Below are 26,550 nucleotides of genomic sequence, written 5' to 3' on the forward strand. Positions count from 1 at the left end.
TTTAAAAATGTCACATTGATATTATCTAATAATTTACTGCGAAAACAGCATGTAATCAGTTTTTTTATTTATAAGGATAGACACAATTCACATACCTACTAATGTTATTTTTTCGCTAAACATAGTTCATTATAATGATTATGATAATATTATAGGTTATACTCAAGTATATTTATCATTCTCACCTCAAGACCATTCTCCACAATCGATAAAAGTTACTGATAACCATCCCTAATCCGTCTATTTACATATAAGTATATAACCAGTACCATCAATTCACCAGTCCTTTGCCGAGCTTTCAAGAACTATTATTCTAATATAATACATAAAATTGGAAATATTATAATTATATAATCTCCCCTAAACCTTCCTAAATAACCGATACAGGTTGCATAGCCTTCTATCATCCATTCATAGACTTTCTCATATAAGTAATGTATAGGTACACTTGAACGCCAATATACATATTAGATATAATATTATGCAATTAGTTAAAATATCCACAGTTAAACTACTTTTTTTTCTAATCTACTTGTAATGTAATAAGTATTTTGTGATTATAATATTGTGATTTTTTTTGCCGCCACGGCTGTACGAGATCAATAGAATAGGTACATTCGAAGCCGCGCCGAGTGCGTCCATCGAAGCTCTAATATTTCATTCACAACACTAGCTACAATAATTGGGATACATCAATGCAGGATTCGAAGGTAAAGATCCGCATTGGAAGTAAATAATTAAAAGAGCAAGACTATTCAAAATCAGTCTCAAACATTCCAGCGGTCAATTTTGTGATAAGGGTACAAGATAGGGTCAAGTAGGTATATACAGTTGGGAAATTGTCATCACGTTTCGAAAACGTGAAGAGCTCAATCAAAAGATAAACCTACAGAATAATATTTGCCAGGAAAGGGCTTTGAGCGTAACACACATTTATATAATTTCATTAGTCAAATATAACCTACTTTTTTTTTCAGAAAGTTACACGTGTGTGTACCGACAATGGTTAAAAGACTTAACCATAAATAAGCGTGTGCTGGTGACTGCCGCAGCATGGGGCGTCAAAGTGGACACCGTTGCAATAATGACTCACATTTAGTTGTCATTTATTTCCTTTGCCTCGTCAGCGAATGAGCTCTCGCGTACTTCTTCCGGCTTCTGGTCTTCAGTACGAGGGCGTACCTGCGGACAAACAACTTTGAAGGAAGAACTGATGAAGGGGCAGATAGTTAAAAGTTAACAAAGTCAAGGAAGTACTTCGTAAAAACGTCAAACGAAGGTAGTTAAGAAAGTCAAATAGGTTAATTTCATATTAGTCCAGGAGCGCATCATAAAAAAGTTGGTAAAGTTCAAAAGTCAAATTGGTCGCCGACTGTCACTTGGTTAAGAAAGTAAAAACGAAGATCAATAGGCACGTTAAGTTTTTTTGTACAAAAAATGCCATGAATAAAATTTTAACTATTACTTCGTTTTCACTAAAGTATAATATAAAACAAAATAATTTACACAACACCAACGTTTAATGGATGATACTTCAGAAGGTGAGGAAAATATGCAAACTGAGGACTAATAATGGTATATGGAGGGCCATTAACTGTCGTTTACCATTTAACAAACAATTAACAGCCCTAAAGGACTATCACAGAAGCGCATTTCACAATCGCACAAACAATGAAATTACTTTTTATTTCTAACTCACTCACTAACCCATGTTAAGTGGTGACAAAAAATGATTTTCATTTGATTACTTTTAAAAAACTGTGATAATCCCGTGACGATAAATGTAAAAACAAAGTAAAAAAAAGCTGCGTCAGCCTGTGTATTAGCACCTGTAAGCACCTCAACGGGCAAGGAGCTGCGGCGCGGCAGGTTGAGCGAGCGTTCGTGCATCGAGTACGTGGTCTTGGCCAGCCACTGGTGGCAGGAGGTGATGGGCCCGGGCTTGCGGCGCAGGTCCCCGCCGGCGGGCGCGGGCGCGGAGCCGCGGCGCCTGCCCCAGGCCTCCTTGCTGGAGAGTGTGCGACGCAGCAGCTCCGGCAGCGCCGCCGCCACCTCGCGCATCTTCTTCTCCTTCGGCACTGTTTGAATCAGTTAAATACTTAGTCAAATCCAACTAGTAAAAGATAATACATGTAACAAGTTTAGTGTAAAGTATGGGTACGTTACCGGTGGCCTGCGTGTCGGCCGGCATGGACTTCCTGCGGCGCAGCAGGTCGGGCTGCAGCGCCGCCTGCGCCTGCAGGTTGCTGCGCAGCTGGCTGCCCACCGGCGCGGATTCGCGGCGCCCGCCCACCTTCTCTACTGAGCTCTCCTTCTCAACAATCTTAATCTCAGTGGATTCGACGCTAGCAACCCTTTCCGTGTGCTTCTTGAATATGTTAGTGAAGCGGCCTTCCTTGGCGGTCTTCTGTCCGACGTCGGTGTTGCTGGTGTGCAGCTTGCGCGGCGCGCGGCGGGCCGGCTCGTGCGGCGGGAAGGTCTGCTGGCGGACGAGGCGCCAGGCGGGGTCGTGCAGCACGGCGCCCAGACGCTCGGCCTCGCGCGGAGTGGTGATGGACGCGATGGAGGACTCGAGCAGCAGGCGCTCGGGGCCGGCGGGGCGCGCGCTGCGGCCGTCCAGCGCCAGCTGCGAGTGCACGGACTGCTCGCTGCCCACGCGGCTGAGTGACGCACCGGCGCTGCGGTCGCGGCGCCATTTGCAGTCCTGGAACACGTTGAGCGGCACGGAGAAGCGGCGGATCTGCTGCTTGAGGCCGGGCTGGCGCGAGTGCAGCGAGGCGCGGCGCGGCAGCAGCAGCTCGGCGCTGTCCGACAGCTGCGTGGCGGACGCGGTCAACTCGTCGTCCGCGAGCTCGGCGTCGGACACGTCCGTGGCGGTCTCCTCGGCCAGCTCCTGCGCCAGCAGGGTGTCCCACTTGGCCTTGTTGTACAGCAGGTTCTGCAGCATCTGCGACGACAGCTCCGTCTGCAGGAAGCGGTGCCACTCCGATATGAGCGGAGTCACCACGTATGTAAAGAATCCTGTAACCATTAGCAAGTTAGCACATACTAACCCTGACTTTTTCCTAGAAAATATCACACAAAAGTGTAGGTAGACATATCAGCATTACCTGTCTGTATCTTGGGTATGGAGGTGGTGTGGCGGTCGCACAGCGCGGTCACAGGCAAGTTCAACCTGCGCTCGTAGTCGCCCTGGCGGAAGAACTCCTCGCACACCTTGAGGCTCCACTTGCGGCTGATGTCCCACGGGCGGCACGGGTTGGAGATGTCGGCGCACTTGAGCGCGATCTGCAGCACCAACAGCCGGTGCGACGCGAGCGTCAGGTCCAGAGTGTCCGCGTCCATGTGAGCCTGAGTTGACGGACATTCCATTTTGATTGCTAGTTTTTTTGTTAGGCTTGTTTTAACAGAATGCGGATTTCATCACGCACGCGGATTGCGCGCCATTTTCCAGTGTCTCGCGTGCGTATTCCACACGTTGCAATGAATACTTGTATGAATGCAAGCGGGGCAATATCGCGTGCGTGTTCAAATCCGCATGCTGTTAAAAACAGCCTTACAAGTGCCAGATCTATACAGGTTTTTGCAAAAAGCGTATACCAGGCCGAAAAGGGGAAATTCTGAACAACTTTTGTTAAACGAGTTTTGGAAATTCACGAAAACAATCCTTTTCCATAGAAACTTTGTTGGTCACTGGAACTTTTTCATTGCTCGTCAGTGTAGGTATATTGTGTACCTACCTAACGATCCTATATTTCTCGACCAAGGATCAATATTATCTATATGAAGAATTTTACCAAGTATTTGAGCATGTAAATTTTAAGTACGTAATAATAAGATGATGGACGGTCGCAACACCAGAATGTGCCAGAACTAATTAAATTTAATAATTAATAGTAAATGAGACTGCCCATTCCGTCGAGCTCGTTTTGTTGTATGATTTCCGATGAACTGAATATAATTTGTCGTTGCTATTCAACGAAATGTTGGACCAATAATGTCTTTTATTTAAATAATTAATCTCATCTAGATAATACACTAGTGTTTTAAATTAATTAGTATTATATTATGATTAACACAGCTTATTACAATCTGGTTAGGTACTATATTATTATAAATACAAACGTAACTAGGTATATCTATTATTTTGTATATAAATATTTGTGTGAATGTGTAATTTTCGTGTGAATAGTTCGTTGTTGTTTTCGTATTCAGATTAGAAGGGAAAGATACATATATCGATGCGCGATTTTGATTTTCTATTTGAAGAGCGAACAAGTAGAAAAGCCCCCACCGCAGGGTAATGCTTTACGAATAAGTAGGCATAAGTACGTTTCAGACATCGCAGCGAAACGAAGTAAAAAAATAATTAAAATTCAAAGAAGGTACCATGTTACTATTGAATTTCATTGCAAAGCGGAAAAATATTTACACGAAAGTTTTCAGTGAGGCTTAATAGACATAAAATAAATTGAAATAACTGAAGTAAAACAGAGCTTTGCTTTATTAAAGCACAATATGAAATTGGAAATTCCAGCCATAAATTAAATCCGCACCGGAAATCGCAGGAATATCTGAAAATTTCCATGTTCAATTGTATGATCGACATGGCCGGGGCCTGCACTCGACGGTACATTTCAATGTCCAAAAGTCATAGGTAAAGGTAACAGTGCTGAAAATGTATTTCAGAAACCTGTGCCATTTACAGTCCGATAGCTTGACCAATCCAATCACCGGTGAACGTATGCCCAACCAATCCCGGTAAAGTTGTACCGCAACCAGCCATCCATCCGACCAATATACGATAGCTGCTAATTTTAAAACATTCCTTACAAACTCTGTAATTATGTGGTCAGACAGCTATTAATCAACTGTTCGTTACAAAGTATTTCACCTCCCCAACTTTGTACAAATTTTACACATATTCCGTTTTATGCCATCGTGTGGATTGGAGTTGGAGAGTTTGCTTTGTGGGTAGGTATTTTGTAAAACTTTGTTTTAAAATATTTAAGTGTCGTAAGAGGGTAAACGGTCCCGATTATAAATTTTATTATAAGTAAAGAATGTGAGACGCATCGCTTCGATCGTAAAATTTAATATTATTCATTCACTTTGAAATACCTACCGTAAAACTAAAATAGTTAAGTACCCTGTTTTAGTTAATCGCAGGGTGAAATTTCTATTTACCCCGTCTAACGGTACTGAGTATAAAAAATTACATACATATAGCTTTAAATTAACATCTCATAGATATTAAAGAGGCTACAAACTTATCATTACGATTACGAAATAGTTGCACAAGATGGGTTTATCTTCACTATTCTTCACCGCTTGAGCCGTGCCAATGAATGGGTCACGAATAGAGTCGAGCCGTTTCTAGACACATTTCTACCAAAATCTGCCTCTTAAGGTGATACACTCACATTTGAAAATACGTGGTCATTCATAACTCTGTTAAAAGTTGTTTAGTAAACATTTGTAAGCAGGTAAGTAGGTGACTCGTTACTGTGTCATGACCCGTGATTTTGGTAAGTAGCAAATTGGTATTCCATATTTCTATCAATTCAAAAAAAGAAAATACATTGGATGCCAAAAGTTATATTTACGAGCCACGTAAACAGCCTAAAAGTGATGGTTTTCGAACGAAACATAAAAGCATTTTTGCAATAGAATAATTACTAGAATAACCGTATACATACCTATAATATTGTTACTAACTACACCTTAACCACAGATTAAATATTGACTATACTAGAACTTCGCCTTAAAACACAATTTTGACCATTCAGTGGCGGCATTGTTACGCACTAAGCTACTAATGAAAAACCTCTCAAAGTATTTACAGAACTCACCGATTTTGAGAGAGAAAATATAATATCTGTGTAGGACTAGATTCGCCGCCTACTTCCAACTATTGTGTACAATACAGAACAATCAAAGCTAATAATTCACGTATGTTAAGTTTACTTCCGATATGATTTAGAAATAACATATTATTTTATTGAAGCTTATGTATCTTTTTAACGCTAATTATAAAACCTTACACGAGTTAGAGTACGTAAAAACCCGTACAATTTGCCGGATCAATAGGAAACCTTAAATATGATCCTAAAAATTCAATTACAAGTTACAAAAGTTAATTACGAAATCATGGCATGTATTCTATAGAGGAGAAAGCCACGGCCACGGCCAAAGCTTTTGTATCGTAGACCGTGAAAATTCAGGATATTATATTATAAAGTAATTTTCTGTTGAATGAAAGGTAAATTATTCTTACGAAACTGACTAATCGTATTCCTCAATAGCAGGGCTGGTAGCGGAATAAAATCGATATTAGTTTGTGTGACGGCATGACGTTGACTAACTTGACACCCTGTATATTTTTAAAGTACAAAGAAAAATACACATTTGATTTTCATGTGTGTAAAACGCTTTGTGCATTTACGCGCAACAACTATTCCTGGTTCAGACAGTAGAATAAAGCTCCGGTCAAACAAACGACCAGCCCGCGCCCTATCAAAGGCGATCAACTGCATGTCAGATACAACTGACCGCTTTTGATACACTGCCATTCACCAAAGGTGACCGAAAATGGTGACAAAGTATTCTTTCACGGCACGTTGTATTTATTCATGCACCTGCTGCAGCTGAAATAAACCAGGCAATTACAGAGCAAGTACAAAAGAAAATAGAAAACTTAAAAAAGAGGTATCGTACGAGTATAATTGATATTATAAAGACACAAACTGTGATTGTATAAATCAAATAGCCATTTCAGTCAGTCTATCCTAACAACTGGTCATTTTGGCTACAAGCTCAGAGCTTGTGAATGGCGCAGTCGCGTCCAATATTAGCATTCACTTCAAATACCATATCATTGTCGAACAATATCTATTGTGGTCACCCGTGCTATAGTCTCTTGTGTAACAGAACAGTAATGCGCCACACTGCTGCACCGTTAGGGCGTTGTGTGCGTTGCGTCGACTGTACTTATCGAATGAAGTAATTGTCGTCCAATATACTCACGAGCAATGAAAAAGTTTCAGTGACATATGGAAAGTATATGGCAGGTGGAACTTTTTCTTTGCTCGAGAGTGTATAATTTCGAACGACGGAACGTCATTGCTCAGTCACCCAGTCACCGCAGCGCTAAGGCCTGGGTCTCCTATTTACGCCGCAGGTCGCGTCCAGCGTCACGCCGTATGCCGCGTCACGATGCTCACTATAGAAATGTACTGATGCGGTCTCCCTCACACGCCGACGTTTGGCGCGTAGATGTAGTGAGCATCGTGACGCGGCCTACGGCGTGACGCTGGACGCGACCTACGGCCTAAATAGGAGACCCGGGCCTAACGCAGCGACACACAACGGCTGTGTAGCATCACTCGTAGAAAACTAGCAATAAAATAGGCTGTAGATTTCTCGGTGAATACGAATAAATAGTAAATGAACAGAAGAATGCTAGTTTTACTTTTAAAAAAATTAAATTCATAAAGAATATGTAACTAAACAAATGAGGCTCCCGTTTCTTTCGTAATGTTTCTCTGAAGGAACTTATTAGGTTGCGATAAAAATACACTAAGTATATGGAAATGGTGAAGTTAGTATTTTTATGATTAAAATGTTAAATAAGTTCTACTTTTACTACAAAGACATTACTCTATTTTATTCTATTCTATTCTATTCTCTGTGGGGGTAACAGTACCTGCACCTGGTTCTCTCGAATGGAACCTTTGTGCATATCCCCAAGGTCTAAACTGCCTTCCTAAGCTTGGACCATTTCCCACCACGCTGGTCCACTGCGGGTTGGTGGGTTCACATATCTAGATGTGCTAAATCTAGATATGCAGGTTTCATCACGATGTTTTCCTTCACCGTAAGAGCGATGGTATACATTGTACTTAAATTCAGAAAAGAACTCATTGGTACATGTCAGCGCCGGGATTCGAACCCGCATCTCTGGGGTGAGAAGCGGGCGCTTACCCGACTGAGCTACCACCGCTCCTTATTTATCCAAGACATTACTCTTATGACATAGTAATTAGGAGTAATAGAGGTACAAAGTATTGGCAGTCAGAGTGACTGGTAGGCCGTTACCCTGACGTATGACGCAGGCTGATGACGTAGCAAAACATTTCTCCAAATATGTCCTTTGACTACCCTTAGTTTGAACTACATAGTCGAATGCCTACTTTCAACGAGAAATACGCAGATAGGGAGGTACGCTTTGTCTATTATAGTCACATAATTTTGGAATTCAAAACATACATGGCCAGATTCCTGCGCAGAGTACTTGCTTTGTGCTCGCTCTCTTGTTGAATCGATGCTCTATGAAATTGCCCGTATCCCCATTATCCCGGTATTACCCTATCAAACGGTCATTTCAGTTTTATTCAATAGGACATCTTTGATGAAGTATTCAGTGACTGCAATAAAATTATTACTATAATCATAATTTAGTTTTAAAATAGGTTTATGATTGTTAAGGTCACGGCTAGTATCTACCGACCTTGCAAGAGAGTAGGATTTTCCCGGTATTACCCTATCAAATGGTCTTTTCAATTTTATTCAATAGGGCATCTTTGATGAAGTATTCAGTGACTGCAATCAAATTATTACTATAATCATGATTTAGTTTTAAAATTGGTTTGTTGATTGTAAAGGTCACGGCTAGTATCTACCCGTGTATCTTGCAAGAGAGTAGGCAAAGTACCTTAACTATCCGGGAATCGAACCCGTTCCTAATCACTACACCATTATCCAGCACCCGTTTTGTAGACACTTTACTTCTCATTTTAATCGCTATTTGTTGAATGTCTCCGTGAGGATAAAAGGTAATAGTGTGAATAAACATAATGTCAAGAAAAATTTGCCTGAATAATGAGTCTCAAAAGTTAAACAAGCGGCCTCACCGCATACCTATCTATCAATGCGGCGCGAATTTTTATTGTTATCGCTTGGCCAGGACACGCCAAGATTATGATTGCGTCGGTCAGTTACGTTCGCTACCATTGTGTGTCAATAACTGCTGCTACACGTCCTAAAGAATGAAAGAAAATAATGTTTTAACAACTTGGTAAATGTTACAGCGAGTGATTAACATAAAAAACTGTAAACATTAATGTGTGTTTTGGAATATTTTAAGAAAGAAAAGGGAGTTCAACGGTTTAGCCTAGAAAGAGAAGTGGCACACGTGACGCGTGCGATTGCTCAGCGGTCGATGGCAGATTGACTCCTTGGGGTCACTTTAGCTTACGAAAAATGAAGTTTCAGACCGCTGCTGATGTAACCGCGACACTTCGACATCTCTTTATTTTTGTTGTTGTATTAAACGTAAGGATTGTATAACAGCTCTTGCAATTTAGAGTAATCCTCCAGGCACGGCCAGGCGGCCACCGAGATGGTCCGACCGACCAAAGAAAACGAGCATCAGACAAAGCAACTTCACAACAAATCGCAGTCATAACTTTACTGGCAGTCTCAATATTTGTATACCAACGCTTTCCGAGCGAAACACGGTTTTAGAGACCATTGCACTAAAATTAGGACATGTGAAACCGAATTTGTGTATCTGTGTAGTCGAATATGTAATACTATTTCGGGCAGTCTATATTTGGCATTGAAACTCGGCCGGCCTGCTCCTAAGACGGGATCCACGAGGTCGAAACCCGAGTTAAGGCCAACGTGACTCGTAACAAGGAAACTCTCTTTCGCTGTGTCTAACTTTTGTTATTTTCATTTATCATAATATTTGGGTGTTTGTTTATTATTTCACCGGAATAATTCAATTCAGAGTTCCAGCAGTTCCAGTTATAATTGCATTAAATTAAAGCCGCATAACATTTGGTTGCCAACATGCGTGATTTTCTATGAGATCGTACGTATTACGCATACAAAGAAGCGACAATCAGTGGTCGAAACGTGACAAATTGTTTCATGCATGCATCGCAATTTCCAACGACGGCAACAATCTCATTACTGGACTGGGTTATTCCGCATAATTTTCAATGGCAGCCAATAGAGTTATTTACCATTGTGGAAACGATTTCATTTCAACTGCACTCTCGAATAGACAATGGATTTGGTTAACAAGAAGAAAATTGCTACCCCGGTGGATGTTAATTGAATGATCTGGGTAGTCGGAAATTAATTGAAATATTTCTAGGTATTTATTTTAGTATGATATGTTTACACAAATTATTTTGTATCCGTATAAAGAAAATTACTAACGTATTTGTTTTGATTTAAATAATGTAAGGATTATGTAAGTCTTGGCTGCTGTGACTATTACTCAAGATTATCTACTAAGAGCTGTCCTCAGCCCCATTTAAAACGGAAGCACCTAATAAATTCAACTAATTACCGAAATAACTGACAGCAGTCACAGCCGGTATGACTATGTATTTCATATTTTTTTGGGATTAGCAACGTGTTTTATAGATATTTGTACTTACAAATGTCCAAATCAATGTATTTGTTAAAAGTTAGATTATAATTATGAGGGTTACAAGCATTTATTTATTTTCCGAAAATGTATTTTTTTACTTATAGCTCCTACGTCAATTTACTTACTTAAGTATATGATTTATTTAAAGACTCGTTGAAAGAAGTGAGAAAGTTTCGAAAGTATGTTGAAAGTGGACGTTTTTGGATAAATTCTGAGAAATTTATTGCGACACATACAAATGTTTCAAAAACGAAAACGTGACTACTAAAAATCACGCTCTAAAATGTATGAAACGAGAAAACTATTGAAATGACAATGTTTACAAGGTAGCGGCGGTTATGTACATGTTAATACTTGTACTTTAGACCAAAACCGCAGTCGCAATTGCTACGAAATAATTTTCTTGTGTGTAAACTAAAGTTATTCTATTTACCTAGATTTGTAGACATAGCCTCTAATATTCCTGTAAGCGCCCGCGGCAATATCTAGCAGAAACTACAATCCTCGGGCTATTAGGTTAATGGTAGCAAACGGCAGGTCTAAAATTACATGAGTAAACTTATTGAAACATTTCCTGAAAGCTTAGGCACTAGCTCAGTGTGTCTGTGCATAATGTGAATTCAATATCGCTGTTGCAGTGCTTTGTTACCCAAATATTATTACAAACATATACATGTTATTATATACATAAATCTAGGGGAAATATTTGGTTCCCGAACTCCCCAAAGTCAAAGGCAAATTATCTTTGTTGTAATAAGTAAGTATCTTTGTTGTAATATTTCGCGAGTTGAGTTCTAACGATTTGCGTTTAAACACGGCTATTTATTTACTCTGCAATAAGGGTCCAATCTTATTTGTATTGATGATAACAATAGTAGATAGCGTAGAATCCAAGTTACGTGTGAATCGAACGGTTTAGGAGATTACTGGTCACGTAAAATGGACTAAAATATCCTTTGACTAGATTGATAGATATTCAGACCGTATTGAAGGAACAGAGTACCGAAAATTTTATTCTCAAATCCCGTTTATTTTACAACGGTTACTCAATAAAAATAGGTGTTTAAAAAATTGACTTTCCTATCCACAGCAAGGTTGTAAGCAAAGACGGCCTTGGTCGTCATATGCTGCACCAAATTTCAGCTTATGTTTTGGATGTTATCCTGTATAAAAAAAGACGCTCACGAGAAATAAAAAAGATCAACTTACAAAATGTTGACACCAAATTCATCACCCCAGTTTTTTCGTTTTGAATAGTCGGTAATATTTTGATGCGCTGTTCAATTTCGCTGCTCTTCTTGAATATTGCAGACGGCGTCATCAAGCTAGCATTTTCCGCTTAGCAGTAATTTGGTGCTATTGTCACTGGAACATTTTCATTGCTCGTTTTCCAAGACTTACCTTAAACTGGCTGAGATACTCCTGCTGCCTGGTGATGTCGGTCGCGAGGATGAGCGCGCTGATCTGGTCCTGGAGCTTCTTCTCCACGTCCTTGATGTGGGCGAGGAGGCTGCTCTGCATGAGACAGCTGATGGCGGCCCGCCAGTGGTGGTTCTCCAGGACTGACGTGTTCTGGAAGTTAGGGGGTTGGTCAGCGCGGGTCTAGTCGTAGCAGCGGCCGGTAGACGGGTTTGTTATCGACGTCGATAAATTCGTTGGATGCACGTATTTATGGCGAATCACGATATAGATACGTTTATCTATGTTAATGGAATGTAGCGGCAGCAGGCACGGGGGAAAGACGCCCAAGACAAGATTTGACAAAATATTGCTACTGAAAGCTTTTGCTACGTCATGTGAGTCCGCGTTGTTCTACGTATGTCTAACTTGCAACCCATATTAGGTATGCTCTAATTAATTGATTTCTATTGTTTAGTGCATGATTCAAAATGCCTGGAAACAACAGTAGTACCTGAAAAAAATCACCAAAAAACTGTTATTTTACGTAAGTTGTTAATAGTTGGGATGTTCTCATAGTGTACACCAAGTGTACACAACTTGAAACTACTAAACTACTTTACTGAGTAGACACAGGTATGGAGCTTTCAGGCGAGCTTACCGCCGGCAACATTCGAGGTACCCGAACGAGGCTTCGAATAAAGCCCGCTCCACACTCTCTACGAGAGGTTTTGTCGGCGAGTCCTACCGCACAGGATCTACAGTTTCCTATTCGCTAATTCTCGTGTAGTTTTGGCGAGAGGCTGGAGCGCGCTTAAAAGGACTCCTTTTGAAACATAAACACGCGAGACGGAATTCACGTAACGGAAATTACGAAAGGTAGCTATAATGATATTATTATCAACAATGTTTAAGGACATCCTCCTCTATTGTATACTGATTCTATTGAAAATTGCATCCTGTTTTCCAGAAAATACTCGCGAGACAAAATTCAAGGAAAGTCTAAATAAATAATCTTAAAATATACATATTATTCATTTTATTATTATAAAATACTGACTTGTTAAAGTAATTTTACGTGGAAAAGTCATATTTCAAAAAGGAAGAGTATATTTTCTGTGAAACATTATGAGGACTTTCGTGGTGCAGTAGTCCTCGACGCATCGTAAGACGGAAACATATTTCTGCAAGAATTCTTAATGATGGCATGGGAGCCGAGCTCGGAAACATATCTATGTAAACTGAAACCAAGTGATCTACACTGTAGAAAGTGAGGCGAAAGGTGGTAACTCGGCTTTTCATTCCGTAAATTTTGATCTCCTATACGACTTTTTATCATGTACCTCTTTGCTTTTTATAGTTAAACGTCTCGTAACCCTAACCTAACTATGAAACGTTTGAGAGTATTCAAAGTCTTAGAACCGCGTTGTTCGGAATGAATACCTAGGTCTCCACCTTTTTGGCTTACCACATGCATTTTCTCGTATAAATCGATTATAGAAAAATCAAACAACTTATTTAGTTTTGCCGAAAACTTGACCGTGTTGGCCTTAGCAAGGACAATTTGACCACCACGATTAAATTTAATACAAAAGGCTTCTTAAAAAAGCTCACACCTACCTAAGTTCGTCATTTTATACTCGTTCTCGATGAAATCCCGTGTTCCGGCCACTGATCCCCTCTAGTCTGTGTTCCATTCATTGTTATCCGTTTCGGTGTCCACTGTCCAACCTCTCACGTGCAACAGAACCTTTGAGCAAATCCCTTTCAGATCTAAACTCTGTGTGTGTTCCTACGCTTTGAGCTTTCCTACTATTTGGGCCCAGTGAAGGTTGATGCATTCACAAATGTATTTTTGTTATTGTTGTAAGCCGATTGATTGTACATTGTATTCAATAGGATTCGGCATATATACGTCTGACTGGATCATGATCATCATCAGCCGGCCATCGCCCACTGCATTACTTGTTTATAGTTTTTCTCGTGATTGTATCACTGCTTGTAAATTGACAAAAATATATATTTATTTCAAGAGCGAAAATATTTTACTTTATATGGAATTACCTGCAACTTGTTTTACATCGATCACTGTTTTCAACATAATTTTATCACACAGACAACCTTTATACAAACACTGTGAAACAGAGGGTTGGCGTCACAAACAGCTGCATTTACACTAAATATACATGAACTTTTATTATTCCCGTACTGTGTTCGATACAGTAGCAGGATATTATTTTCTATTTTCTTTGTTATAATTTTCTAGGTATCCTGGAAACATTAGTAAGGTAGATTCGCGATAGCAATCATGTCTCAACCCGACACCGCCTACTTGTCACATACGAAGCCCATCCCTTGATTGCTAGGACGGCTATTCTATTATTAAACTCATGTATTGCCTTATAGACTTAGAAACAGAATGTATTATTTTTGTCGTGTAAGTACCTACCTAAGAAATAAAAAATAGACAAATACCTATTACACGCACTCACGCCTTGTACCAATGTACTCCCTTGCGGGGTAGGCAGAGGTGCATTGCTGCACCCACTTTTCGCCAGAGTGTTATGTTAGTCCCAATGTAATAGGGGGCGGGCCTATTGCCATTTTACGGGCACATCCAAGACCCGAGAACAAATATCTGTGTTTAAACAAATATCTGCCCCAGCCGGGAATCGAACCCGGGACCATCGGCTCAGTAGTCAGGGTCACTAACCACTACGCCATTCGGTCGTCTCCTACCTAAAATACCTATTAAACTATTTAAAAGAAATAAGTTTGCCTAAAGCAGAAAAGTTGAAAAAACACAAAGTCTGTAATGAATTATATTTTTAAGAGTTGCTATACAGATATTTCACAGCTATATAAAAACTTCGATTAAAATCGGACTCTTCAGACTTTATAATACGGGAGGCAACCCTAATACTTTGGGGAATGTCTGTGGGGAGGGCAGATGCACAACTCCCTGTCTTTGATATATCTTTGTACAAATCCCCTGAAGGAGTACCTCGATATCTTGAATAATTCCACGTCACAATTGTTGGGAAAGTGCATATGTTGGGATCGTGGGCGGTCCTAAACACCTAGGAACTTAAGCACCAACCAGCACTCAAATGAAGGCATTTTGTTATAATTATTAATAAAAGAGAGCGTGTTTTCCATGTTTTTTTCTCTATAAATAAATAATTGCTGACACACGACTTCAAAGGCGCGGGTGGGAACCCTGTAAAGTCCTGTCACCGATAGATCGATGCATCGGGTGGTAAGAAATACACAGGGAATAATAATTAGCACTGGAAAATATATCGATTGTAAAAAAATATAATTACAACATTCTCGGGTAGATTGCAATCGTTTACCACGGAAGAAATAAGTTCTTGTTGTAGACATAACACAGCTCTTACGGTACGGTTAAAAAAAACATCATGATGAGACCTTCACATCTAGACTCAGCACAGCCAGAAATTTGAATCCATCATTCGGCAGTGGGACGGCGTGGAAATGACCGAAATCCGAGCTTAATAATCGAGTTTAATTAAGGGGTGTGCACACCTTGTGGGTTCATTCGAGTGATCAAGGTGTAGCAACTAGCAATAACCCCTTCTACAAATATTGGAATAGAGTAAACTAAATCCAGTTTCTGCAACGGTCTTATGATTACCATTTTGGCGTTATGATCCCGGTTGACTGCATACAAGCTTGCGATCGATAGGACAGGCCTATGACCAAGAAAACACAACTTAAGTCTAAAAGAGAGAATAAAATCGTGTTATATCATGATTCCAATGCTATATACGCAAAGTTAAAAATACTTGTGAAAAAACAGGCGCTTTTAATTAACATTGAATAGAAATAAGTCGAGGCTGGCAAGTGGCAACATCTTTCCAACTAATCACTACGCTCGAGGATCTCCACTTACCTGGTACAAAGCGGCCAGATGGTTGGAGGTGGCGATGAGGAATGGCTGGTTGACCCCGGGGTGGTCCACGTCGTGAGCGATGGCCGCGATCAGAGACGCCATGACCTCCACCGGCTCCAGATGATCACGTATCTACACCAAGAAACACCAATCCATAAATAAAAATAGCACATTGTTACCCTAGGGGTGAATACCACACGCTTTCGCTCGGTCGCTAAGCCCCGGGACTAAATAAGTCTTAAACCAGACGCGGTTAACACTGAGCTTTTCCTTACGGATAATAATACCTCTATAATGAAAGCAACTAACAATAAAAATATAATTCAGCCAACAAAAAAGGTGAAGATCGTGTTACCGCTTGTTTACGCTATTTTATATTTTTCTGACGTTTTTCAGTTATTAAAAGTGAGAGTTAGGTATTACGATTACGTAAGAGTTAACAATAAATATATGTTCAGTTTGATAATGTTTTACGATATGATTATGCCGAATAATTTACATTTTCTTTGATCTTGATATTGGAAGGATGGATAGCATTTGTGTTTATATATATGGAGACATATCCCTATACAATTATACAAATAGAAAACACGTGTTAAACTCCCATAGTTAGTCAAAGTCAAGGGCATGAAGGGTAAAACATAAACAAACCTTTTTTCTTTACTATGTTATTTATTCCATATTCGTTAATTTATTTGTTCAGTGAAATGGCTAACTCATTAACGAAATAATTAACTTAAAGCTCACTGAATCCATGCGTTCATTTTAATAATCAAGAGAGTGTAAATATGAAATAAATATAGGAAAATATCAATACGTTTGCAGAGAAGCTGATCGTAAAATTATTCGTGCAGAGTAATAGTACCTACATGTTACCCAAGGGGTGAAACAGACTTATTCAGTACCCGAGTTATAACAACCATTTTAATTTGATGCTACATTTTTAAAAATAAATAGACTAGTTAAAAATTAAGCTACATTATTTTTCATTCACAACAGCGTCTTACCTATTTATTTTGAACTATATATTTAAGAAACATTGCAGGTTTATTGTGGATGGCCAGGTCTTCTTATTTGCTTTGCAATACCGCCTTGAGCACGTTCTATTGTGTGTAGTTGCTATCGGGGTTTGGACGTCTTTGCCACCTCCAGTTGGTACTTACTTGATTATAATTAATTAGCTGTGAGGATTTCTGAGATATCATGATGGAATGTTAATGGTGTGTTGGTGATAATTTACTATACAAGCTATATTAAAGTGATTTACACTCCACTCAAATTAGCATCAGAGATGAAAACATCGTCACACACCTGTCTTCGATGTAAACTGATGATGACGTTCAAGCGTAAAAACAATTCCAGGGGCTTAAATTTTACGGTTTAGTGCCATTTTTTCCATAGTCGGTTATCTAACCGACGTCTACATATAAAATTCTATAACGTCATCTAGGTACATATAAAATTCATGACAGATGTGTCAAAGGTCAACCACTACTCCCTGGTTATGCTCTAACCGAGTATGGATAAATTGGCACTTAGGATAGTAGATTTGTCAAGAATACATATATGGTAATACAATCTAAATAGGGTTTTCTTGGGAGAAACTAATGGTCTACATTAGTTTCTGCTTCTACTAGTAACAGTAACAGTGCAGCGATAAAAATCGGGATACATTTTGTCTCGGTGTAGATATTTATTTTAGTTATAAGAATATCAATGCCAAACATTTAAAACTCTGTTCACAGTCCTCAATAATAATATCTATATTTTGAATCTGACTCAGATCATGTTATTTTGAAATACTATTCTAACGCAAGCAAACTATTTTTGTCACTATACGCGCATAGCGAGACACTACGATTCCTCTAATGTCGCAGACATACCATGCGATCACATTCTTCCAGCAAAATACCGAAGTGTTGTAGCCACAGAAGAAAAAAATACCTATGTATTATTAGAATAATTAATACATTTCTTGGTGTAAATTATTAGGTATTGAAAAACATAAATTAATTTAATCCTACTAAAATTATGAAAAATATCAGTGCAAAGAGACTAGTAGGTAAATACACTTTAAATTAACGACAAAATTAAACTTGCTTTTCAACTGAAATTGCTTTTGATTCCTGCTAAATTTTGGCCCGAAAATGTTAGGTTGAATTTTAATAAACTCACTTGTTTATTAAACATGCAACACAACTTTAGTTCGGTACGACAACTATGTAATGAGTAACGAGGTATTTTTCATTTCTAGCACTTGCTAGATATTTCTCGTAGAAAAGAGGATTCCCACAAACACGACCTCGTATACCCTCATATCGTACTTTAATGAATAAACCTTTAGAAATGATACTCATTGTGAGTTCCGGGGGGTTCCGGCAATAGTGAGTGTGACTTTCAGAGATGAAACGTACGCTTTACATCTAGGTATGTGGCTGTTTTCATTCTTTAATTGCATCCTATATTTGTGTGGTTGTATGTACTACACTTTTGTGTGCACTAAACACGAAATATATGGCAATTTTACTTTGGGCCACCCCTGAAAGAAACTCAAAAACGCGTTAATTTATTAAGTCCCGTAGGGGTCCTCCTATATTAAGTTATTACGTACCCAAGAACATAATTATTATAGTGACCATAATAATATGAATATAAAAAATCATACATGTGATAAATATTTGGCAAACGCACTAATTTCCTGTACCTACCTAGTTGAGAGATATATTGTGTTTTCGTGTGAAACAGATGCACCGGTTCCTGGGAAATAACTCTTAAGTACGAGTTTGAATAGGAACCGACTTTGTTTTAAAAAGCACGGCGAACTTTAGACAAGTTTATTTAAACATTATGCTGACGTTGTATGCAAATTTTAAGACTATTACTAGTATTTTAAAGGAATGAAAGTTAGTAAAAGTTGAAACAATTCGTCCATTGTCATCCAAACAACGGAGTAAAATCTGAACAAAACATCAACTAAAAATTGTGTTACAATTATTTTAACAGTATTTTGTTTACTGGCGGGGAGAAAACCGCTGAATTTTCAACGCAACGGATAGTTGAAACTCGACACGATCGTTCAAATTACACAATTTTGGCAACGGGCGAGTGGGGCCGACAGCTTAACGAATTTTACACGGACGCGCTAAACTAATTTCAGCCAGGTTAGGAACCGAACAGGTATACTGTGTAGGAGTATACACATAAAACAGTTACTAAATTAATGTTAGGTAGGTATCACCAATTGATAAATTTAATATATTTAAGCATTTACCGTAACCTATTTAGCTGTTCGAAATTTATGAAACAATTTTCTTCCTCCAATTAAAACTGCGCATAATTACTGCAAAGGGAATTATTTGCATTTACTTATCAATGATTATTCCCACATAAAATAGACTCAAATATTTTAATCATAAATGCTAACGAAGAAACCAAATGAAAGTAATCGAGTGACCGCATGTTCATTTGCATGATTCACTCCGATAGTAATGTGGTTTGCCAACGTTTTGATAACAATGCAATATTTACAACCCCGACATTCAGTAATATAATTTGCCGTTATTTCTAGATAAATATTAAAATAGGTAGAAAATCATGAACCTTATGATCTTATAATTACTATTGGTAAATACCTCTGGGAAATGACTACGGGTAAATAGATAGAGTATAAAACACGATCGATACCAGAATATTTTTTTCTTTTTATATGTATTTTTTTAAAGTGTTGGATAAACTTTCATTAAAATAATGTAGATTATAAGAAATATAATATTAAAGGCATTAAGAAACGCAGCTTCAAAGGCTCAATGTGGATAGTCAGATAGCTAATAACTCTACCAGTGAAGCGAACAGAATTCATACACTTCACAATCTCACTTTGACGTCGACTATGTTACGGGAACTACGATATTACCTCGACTATCTATGCGCAATCATTTTGTAGATTACTTATAGGTATGCAACTTATTTGGCTTTCTCAAAGAGATAGAGCTTATATTTTCTAATAAATATTTAATATGCACAAATAGTATTCTATAATAATCTGTAGTCTGGATATTGGTGTAGCATAAATCAAGAAGAATAGCTATTAGGATATATTTATATCTTCATCATTGGTTAGGCAAGATATCATCGAATTGGTTTCTTCCCGTTCCACTTGTGTGTCCTGGCGTCGACACATCTACGCTCATACAATACCAGCACTTTAACTATTATACAGTACTAAAAAGTGCACACCTTTTAAAATTCCCATACCAAAAATGATTTTCGTTGAAATACTCAATTTTACACCTTTTATATATAAAGATTATTATTTTAAGTATATACACTTAATATTCGTTGAATGTAGGATACTAAAGGAAAGCATGTAGAGTCATCCGAAGGTATCGAAGTTTGATTGCTTCGCATTCTCAAGCTAGACATGCGTTCAGAGAAATCAAACTAAGACTTGGGATCAAACAATACTATTAATATTGCTGTATGCATGTTCGCAAGTTCCGCATTGTCTCGTGTGCCTGCATACCAATAAACATTTAGTTACAAACAATTCAAACATTCAACAAGTGGGATAGCCAGCCAGCGATGCACGGTATGAGTGACTCCACAATCTACATATTTGTACGTACAGATAATGTTACCATAGATCTATCAGTAGTATCATTTTACGACAATATAGGTTTTCTGAATAATTTTAGATGAATATATGGCAACGTATAGTGTTTAGATTGTCAAAACTTGTGAAATAAAAGCTTAGGAACGGATTGAAAAGGAAGTAAATATGACAAAATGGTGAAGGGCGGCAGTTTTTCAGAGGAGAATTTTAATACAGACCGAAGCGCGCGGTCAAGAGCGATAGTACACAATAAATAAGAAATAAGAGATGGTTCAAATAAATTAAAACGCTTCATCTGTTTATTGCAGACAGCAATAATCTTGAAAAATATTAAACTAGCCACTTCAATGTAGCGGTTGCATATTGCTTTAATACTTTGCAGCACAAATTCCGCTACAATAAATGTTGGTTATTTTTTTCTTTATCTATCTTTACAGAATGTTGTAAAAGTGGTATAGTAAGCCGAGGGTGGTGTGGTGATATAATAGAGCAAAAGTTCTATTTATATGTGAATTGCGTTTGTAACGTTTTTTTATAAATACGTCCATTACAGTCTAAAGATGAAGTACCTGGTGATGGTACTAAGACCAAAGATGCTACTTTATTGGCACTATAATAAGGGAGGAATTAAAATTTGATGTCCAATGAAAATTGCAGGGCTTTATAAAACAAACTTGCCATGAGATGGTCAAACGAAGTGTAATAATTAAAAACCAAAATATATTCAAAAATAAAAAGATTATCTTCAGTCGCGACCATAAAATTGCATTGTAATATTCCAAGTAGCTGGCCCAGATAATCTTCAATTGACGAGCCGGCACCAACCCACGGAGTGCAGCTCAGCTTATTCATAGCCAAGTCTGTATTTTCGCTATTCTTTTATCAACAAATTGGAATCCTTTCACACCACTGGAAATTTATCGCAACAATTATAACTTTCGCAAAGAAAACACTGGACGCAAGAAAAAAGTAAAAACAAAACTTGATGAGAATAATTTCACAAAACGACATCAGGGCGGTTCGGTCCGCTCGAGACGTTTCTGCACAAATGAAGCGGTTTAAAAAAAGTTAATAGAAGAATACGGCGTAAAAGACTTCAAACTACCATATTTTAATACGAAACAGATGTTCTGTGCCAAAGAGATGTCTCGACAAATTTAATTACACCTTACTTCTAGCACGGAACTCTTATTTTGAATTAGATCGGATAGAAGATTTGTGACTTCATTCTTTGGCACAACGATTGTCATTAGGTTAAACTTAAAAAAACTTGACAGCAAACAAAATGCGAACAGTTTTCATTTGTTTTTATACGTCACACACCATCCAGTCCGTACATTTTTAATCTAAAACAAATGACAATCTAAACCAAATGACAATCGCGTTCGACTCACCCGCTTCTGCTGCAAGAAGCAATGCATGGCCTGCGTGACGTCAGCAGCGTGAACCGAGTTGTGGTACGGGTTGCTGCTGTGGTAGCCCTCCTCGATGAGGCTGAACAGCTTCCATGCCTTCGCCACGTCCAGCTTGAAGTGGTCCAGCAGCCCGTACACGTGGAACAGGTGGATGCACAGCACCGGCAGGCAGCGACCTGCAAACGTTCGGAGTTAGAACTTTCTAGAAAACTGGAACTAGGCAAGCGGCGCCCAAACGAAAATTAGAACTTTTTAGAGCAGATTTTTCAATGGTTCAGATAAAAGTTAACTGGGGAATTAATAACTTTGATTAGGCAGTGACAGGAACAATTTTATTTCTAAGCGCCACTTGCAGAAACATATTAAATCTAGATTTAGTGTAAAATTTTATATGGACTGACGTTTCTTAAATCGAGATTTGACACTAAATCTAGATTTAATATGTTTCTGCAAGTGGCCCTAAGATATCATTTATGACACTATTGAAAAATCTGCCCTCAGAAAACCAAAACACGGTAAGAGCGCCCTACGAACGTTCGACGAAAATTAGAACTTTCTAGAAAACAAAAACGTACAGCGATAAAAAATAATGCGACGATCATGAATAGGTGTTTAAATAAAATATAAATCATAACACAGCACAGTGCGTCACAGTCGTTCCTTCGGCGCTAATAGGCGTGAAATAGAAATACTTGAAGCAATCCTTCACTACCTACATACGTACGCTGAGTCGGATCGGGTAATCGCATAATTTATTTATATTGTAGTAAACTAGAATTTCTCATCAATTGGCTTCTGTAACGTACTTAATTTATGCGGTACTGCCAAATGATGAATTATGAATCGCTCCACTATATCATAAAATAAGGAATTGGTTGATTTGTAATTAGTTTAAATTATAAAATTAGTGACAGTATCAGACTCGTTTTGGTACGATGTTGTACGTACAGTGTGCTGAATCTGGCCACTTTTAATAGAATACTCTTATTTTATATCAAAGGTACGGAAAGTATATTCACCAAAATAAATAATATAAAATATATATAAATATAACAAAATAGTTAAAAGTTGCATTGCATGCAGAGATACAGTTGGCCCTAGGTCACAAAAAATCAAATGGTTCTACCATAGCAACTAGACAATCGTAAGACAGATCCCACCCCACATTTAAAACAAAAATAACCTCATCAAAACAAATGAGTTTGAACCGTAAATTTACTGAAAATATAGTTTTAAATACAGTTTAAAACCTTTGTCAAATTACCGACACTGTTAACACTGGTTTGTGACTACATGAAATATAATTTTCGCACATGACCTGTCACATAGATACAGTTGGTTTATTTAATGGTTTCACAATTGGCTTATTTTGTCCAAGTGTTCTATTAAGGCTCAGTGGGGTGGCAGTTAGTGTCGTCAGGTTTAAATTAGAGTAGGTACCGAAGTGCGAACAATCCAATAAGTCAGTAATATTTTTCCCGATGATGTGTTGTTATTTGCTTCATTGGTCGGGTGTTAAAGGGAGGCACTTCAATTAATCGCATTGGTGCGATTCTTAATATAATACCTAAGCGATAAATTGAAGTAGAACCGAGTTTGTTATTGCTCTATATTGTACTGTACTGCCAATGTGTGTTATGGTATGTGCTGGATAGTGCCTCGGGGTCGGTTACTAATAGCTTTAAAGTTAAGGTAGGTATATGGATTTAATCTGATCTCTTGACCATGGCATATTATTTATAGTTTCTAAGAATTTTCACAATCCTACTTCCTTACTACGCATAAAAGCTAAATAAAAAATAATAATACGGTTTAATTAACTTTAAAATCACTAAAGAGTAAGAAATAATTTAATTTCGAATCCAATACCAAGAAATATAATAATTATTATACATATAAATGTATCAACGATATACGACGACGGCTACCATAAATTTATCTGTACGTAGGTCTAACGCTTTGAAAGAGAATCGAGGGAAAATCTATTTACCCGGTGAAATTTACTCAAGAACTATTTTAGTCTGAAGATTTCTTCTCAAGTTTACTTCAAATCTTCTTATATCACTGTTATTGATCCTATTCCATAGCAGCGTTTAATTCTTAAGTTCTTTCTTCAAATTGTTGAGAGTCGGAAGTTTTTTAATGAGGCCGTTTCCACTCAATAAACAAACCTCTCGAAATAACGAATGTATTTCTGTTTGAGATGGGTGGAAAAGTAGGCTTTCATGAGTTACAAATAGCTTTCATACTTATAATGTAAATAAAATAAGAAACACACGAGTAATTGGAAGCTGCACTACTAAATAACTAGGTACATATGTACATGCCCAGTACCTACTGAGTTGGCTTTCATTTAAAACTGGCTTTTCCCAAATTAAAATGGTTTTGTTCAACTTACATAGACATTTAGGTAATTTTCAAAAATGTTACTCCAAAATCATACGAAAAGTATGAGGAGTATTGAATGACGATATATACGAATGTATCCGTAGTGGGCATCCATAGCTACCTACTAAATAATATATTAATCCGTATTTGGCATTAAATGGGTTAATTATTATGTACTAGCTGTTAATAACCCAGGGTTCTAGCTGAAAACCAGCGCTATGGTTTATCATAGCACCAAGCTGAACTAGAACCCGTTTCTGCACCGGGAAGCAACACCCTTGCTCATTTTCCTTTATTTAAACCTCTTTATTATTTGTTTTTTTTATTTATTTTTGTGTTGTTTCCGTGTGTGTGTGAAATAAATGTATTTTCTTTCTTTCTTTCTAATAAAAATACTCAAAGTGCGGTCAGGTGCAAAGAAACCTGACCCCCCCTCATACAAACAATGCTTCTGAGGGGGGTTTATCTGCCCCTTACTGTACCTACATGCAATGCTTTTAGCATTAATTCCACCTTTTGTACACTTACATTTCATATTTGTGCAATAAAATATCAAATAAATAAAATAATATATATAACTTTTATGCATAATTATGTAGGTAGGTATGCAGCTTCCTTATAGGTACAGCGCATGTAGAGTAAAAGTAGGACCACACATTTCTAAATGAGTTGTCGGACCTTGCATTCTAGAACCTAAGCACTACATAAGTTCGTATTACATACATGTAAGTATATTAAAGTGTAGGCACAAGAATCATATTAAATTCAGGCAAACCTTACACCAGTACTCATCCAAGTTGCAAGCTTTATGCGGTCTGGCGTCTTATAAAGCTTGCAACTTACTTATTTGGACCCGGTGCTGAATACATGTTGTATACTGACAAAATACTAAAGTTTTGCGCACTGAGTAAAACTTCCGTACATACTCGTAGTGATGTTACAGAATGTAAAGACGTCTTTGACGAAACTGAAACCATGCGATGTACTATTCAAATTGTATGACTTTCAAACTCGGTGCAACAAGGTATGAATAAGTACATACTAGACTGTATGCTTGTATACAAATGTATTTTCTCAGTAAATAAAATGTTGAGAATTTGCTGACAGTACTGCCGTATATGCAGGTTGTAAAGGAAGTGCCGTCGGTAACTGAAACCTACATCCTGAAAATGTACTCGTTAAATTGAAACACTGTGTATTTCTGTGTGTGTTTTTATGCAAGTTAAAATACAAAGTTATTCTGTTTGATGAAAATATCATTCCGATTTTGCCACCGGAAAGTTATAACTGTTTGGCGTTTGAATAAAATGTTATACGAATATTTGTTGGGATGTACGAATAGATATATTTATAGTTCCGTGGGTAAATATATAACGTAACATGATACAAAATATGAGGCGGGAGCAAAACTGCATGTTAATTTAGGAGTACCAACACAATAAAGCTAGCAATAAGTACTAACTAATTCTTATAGGATTATGAGAAAATATCACTTGGTGAGCCAGGTACCTATAGTTAATAGCTGACCTGAATATTATCTAAGCGGATTTCAGAAGAAAAATCTCATCAAGGTAGAGCAGCTTATTCAGGACTCACTAATTAAACCGTAATTAACAGTAAGTTAATCATTTTAATATTTATGTAGAATGAATGCACAAATTGTACTAATAAAAGTCTGTGAACACCCTAGAACAAATTCATTTAAAACTGTTAAAAAAGGAATCCTCACTCTAGCAGTAGGACTCTGTTGGACACAGTAGAGGCTAAAACCACAATTATTATTAAGTAAATATGTGAACAGACATCGTAGTTTGATGATCCACCTGTTACAGAGTCCATCATTAATGTTGAACTTTGCACAAACAGAATATTTATTTTGAGGAATTTCATATGTGCATAACTTTGATCCCCTTCAAAAAGAATATTTACACAGAAAAATGTAATCTGCCTTTAACTAAAAATTTACTATCAACTGGAACGATTTAATTTTTTAAAGCACACAATATTTATATTATTAGGAAAAAAGTAGTGGGTCTTTCGATTAGTGTAAAAATAACACAACAGTATAAGTTCTGTAGGTACTTATGTATGTGTTTCTAATTGCACTAAATCTCCTTGTCAGGCATATTTAAGCATAAATTAGTTTTTAATAAAATTTATTATTTTATAACCCCTGTAAGAATATCCTGACATTTAAAATTCGTAAAAGTGACCGTGGCGGGGTCACCATTTATCCGTTGTTTACAAATTCGCAGTTTCCGAATGTGCCGCCGGAACGTCAGTTACACAGACCACAACAGAAGCACGTGTGATGGGAAATGTTTGGAATGTCCTTTGTGCGGCATGCGGTTAACTTGACGCCTCTATTACGCTC

General features: G+C 37.8%; 1 protein-coding gene across 1 annotated transcript in view; it reads right to left on the reverse strand.

Moving 5' to 3' along the window:
* Positions 1 to 1,095: 1,095 nt before the first annotated feature.
* Positions 1,096 to 26,550, reverse strand: part of LOC105394748 (high affinity cAMP-specific 3',5'-cyclic phosphodiesterase 7A) — a 58,990-nt gene continuing 33,535 nt past the window's right edge. The window contains exons 5-11 of the mRNA XM_048632887.1: positions 21,768 to 21,964; positions 15,762 to 15,893; positions 11,849 to 12,019; positions 3,111 to 3,351; positions 2,167 to 3,021; positions 1,708 to 2,078; positions 1,096 to 1,182 (exon numbers count right to left, since the gene is read on the reverse strand). Coding sequence (XP_048488844.1) covers positions 1,096 to 1,182; positions 1,708 to 2,078; positions 2,167 to 3,021; positions 3,111 to 3,351; positions 11,849 to 12,019; positions 15,762 to 15,893; positions 21,768 to 21,964 — 2,054 coding nt within the window. The remainder of the gene's footprint in view (positions 1,183 to 1,707; positions 2,079 to 2,166; positions 3,022 to 3,110; positions 3,352 to 11,848; positions 12,020 to 15,761; positions 15,894 to 21,767; positions 21,965 to 26,550) is intronic.

Source organism: Plutella xylostella, chromosome Z (assembly GCF_932276165.1).
Source record: "Plutella xylostella chromosome Z, ilPluXylo3.1, whole genome shotgun sequence".
Lineage (NCBI taxonomy): Eukaryota > Metazoa > Arthropoda > Insecta > Lepidoptera > Plutellidae > Plutella > Plutella xylostella.